The sequence below is a fragment of the Penaeus japonicus genome, unplaced genomic scaffold (assembly GCF_977035675.1).
Source record: "Penaeus japonicus unplaced genomic scaffold, GWHDUDI00000001_assembly GWHDUDI00000031, whole genome shotgun sequence".
Lineage (NCBI taxonomy): Eukaryota > Metazoa > Arthropoda > Malacostraca > Decapoda > Penaeidae > Penaeus > Penaeus japonicus.
This window is the reverse complement of record NW_028234433.1, coordinates 17,487,061-17,489,560: the sequence shown is the minus strand read 5'-3', so window position 1 is coordinate 17,489,560 and position 2,500 is coordinate 17,487,061. Positions and strand designations below refer to the sequence as shown.

Sequence of the window (2,500 nt, the reverse complement as noted above, 5' to 3'; positions counted from 1 at the left end):
AACCAACATGTTAAAGCAATTACCATGGCCCGTGTGCTTTCTGCTGACAAACATTCAGCCAAAATAATCTGGCATTTCAGAGCTTTGAATGGTTTCTTATTTGAAAATAAATCACCCAGTATGGAAAGTATAGCAACTGCTCATCCAACTTATTTTTTAGGTGTTAATTGCACACCTGAATGTTTTATAGACAATCACTAGTTAAAAATTAAATATCCTAAATAATGTTCTTCAAAAAACTAATAAAGCACATCCGGTAAATTTGGATAAAGATGCAACCAACCTTCTGGGTATGACACAATATTTTTCCAGTAGTTTTCATTGTTTTGCACAGTTATGGTATTCATTTCTCCGGAAAACCTTTCGTTTCTGAGTTTCAACCCCCCCATCCAACTTTAACACAGTATTGAACGATTACTGGGGGGTGATTTAAACAAGTTTTTTTGTATCAAAGCCTGAACCATAGACCAACCTAACCTTGCCTAGTCTTTAGGTTAACCCTAGCCAAGGGGGGAACTTTGTCCCCCCCCCCTCTTTTTCAAGCCACTTCGTGGCAGATATGTATCTGCCACCAACATAGTTTTCGCCATATTCGTATGCAACAAAACCTAACCAACGGACCTGACCTAACCTAACCTTGTTTCTCTTTTGCCTTAGCCAAGGAGGGAAGGGCTTTGCCCCTCCCCCCTTTTTCCACCCATTACGAGGCAGGTATATTTTTAATCCAAATGTGTGCATTATTTACCTTAATTTGAGGCATGTGAGGGGCTGGATCATGGGTTATCCTGTACCCGTAAGAGTTTAAGTGCTGAACTGTCATTTTTATGAAATAACTCAATAAAGCCCCACAACGTGTATTTACAACCTGTGCACTTGGTATCCATCTCTATACTGATTTTAAAATTCGAATGAGGACCCATACTCACCATTCAAATGTCTATGATTGGTTGATAAATTTGTCAGTTAGATCAATTGTTTTCTTATTGGTGCTATTACTGTCACTTGGCATCATTCCCCATTAGCGTTAGCAGTGTTTTTTAGTATTTCCGCAGGCGAGGTTGGCGCATGCATAGAGTAAATTTTTTTCAGTTTTCAGTTCATCAGTGCAGTGGAAACATCTCCCTTCACTCAATTTTTAACTAATTAAAAAATATATATACCTTGCTTATTTTACATTTCCTGAAGAAAGGAGTTTTATGGTGTTTCGTTATAATTAAAACAATGTCATACAGCAAGGTTAGGTTTTCACTACGTTTAATTGCATTTTTATCCAATTATACTGCAAATCCTAGTTGGAACTCCTGAAATTCTTGCTAACTGAAGAATTTTGATTAAATGCACATATGAAGAGCACACTTCCTAACAATTTCACACTGCACACTTTTCAGCATGCACACCCCAGATCTCGGCTAAAAATGACATAGTTTCCATACTAGTTACCAGGTGTAAAAACTGTAATCCATGTACTAATAACCTTGTGCTACATGCACTTATTTTTTAGCATTGTCAAAAAAACTGTTTTTCAATTTAAGCAAGTATTTGAAAACATTTTTTTATCTGAGACATCTTGAAGACAGTCATACATATTAACACAAGAAACAAATTCCAGAAAAAAAAATCACAAAAGAAAAAAAAACAATAAATATTTTCCTAGTTATAGAATTTCCCTACACAAGAAATGACAGGCACAAACCAAGCCACAAATCCTCAGTCTCACTTAACATTACATCTATCAATTGTCCTCCTCTCCCATGAATCTTCCTCTGCTGTTTTACAATATAAAAATAATTTCAAGAAAGTGAAAGCCGAACTTGAAGTTTGATTAGTGGACAACCCGCAACGCTAATCTACATCACGTCTTATTAAATGCTTTGCTACCTTATATCTATTGAAAGTATGGTGGAAAATGGTGAGCGAGAGCATCTTAAAGGCCATTTATATTAAAAAGACAACAGAACAACGTCTAATATTACCTCCTGCGTCTTGTCTCTTGTCAATATGGCAGGATTTGTAAACACGAGTGGCAGAAGAACAGTGACGGCGGACGGAATGTGACAGCTTTGTGGCGTTACTATTCTATTGTTGTGATGTAGAGTGTTACTTTTACTTGTAGTCCTTCTACGAAATAAATCTTACATGTATGGAATCTTAGTATGTGAACTTGATATTAGTCATGGTCCAACATATACACATGAATGTATAAGAATGCATATATTCCCACACACCTTAGCAAGAACATGATAGCGCACTCATCAAATTACATAAGACAATTATATTCTCTCTCTCTCTCTCTCTCTCTCTCTCTCTCTCTCTCTCTCTCTCTCTCTCTCTCTCTCTCTCTCTTCTCTCTCTCTTCTCTCTCTCTCTCTCTCTCTCTCTCTCTCTCTCTCTCTCTCTCTCTCTCTCTCTCTTTCTCTCTCTCTCTCTCTCTCTCTCTCTGTCTCTCTCTCTCTGTCTTTCTCTTTCTCTCCCCTCTCTCTCTCTCTCCTTCCCTCTCTCT

The 2,500-nt window shown here is 37.4% G+C and overlaps 1 protein-coding gene across 3 annotated transcripts in view; it reads right to left on the bottom strand.

The window, feature by feature from the left end:
* Positions 1–2,500, bottom strand: part of LOC122265838 (uncharacterized) — a 14,522-nt gene that overhangs the window by 11,476 nt on the left and 546 nt on the right. The window contains exon 1 of one of the 3 annotated variants that reach the window (XM_043035278.2): positions 1,974–2,095. The exons of 1 other annotated variant lie outside the window; for it this stretch is intronic. Coding sequence is in view for 1 of the 2 variants with exons in the window: in XM_086555811.1 (XP_086411937.1) it covers positions 927–929 (3 nt within the window). In the remaining variant the exon portion in view is untranslated. Of the gene's footprint in view, positions 1–926; positions 1,032–1,973; positions 2,096–2,500 lie in introns of those variants that run through there. One more of the 3 variants, XM_086555811.1, reaches the window with a different exon arrangement.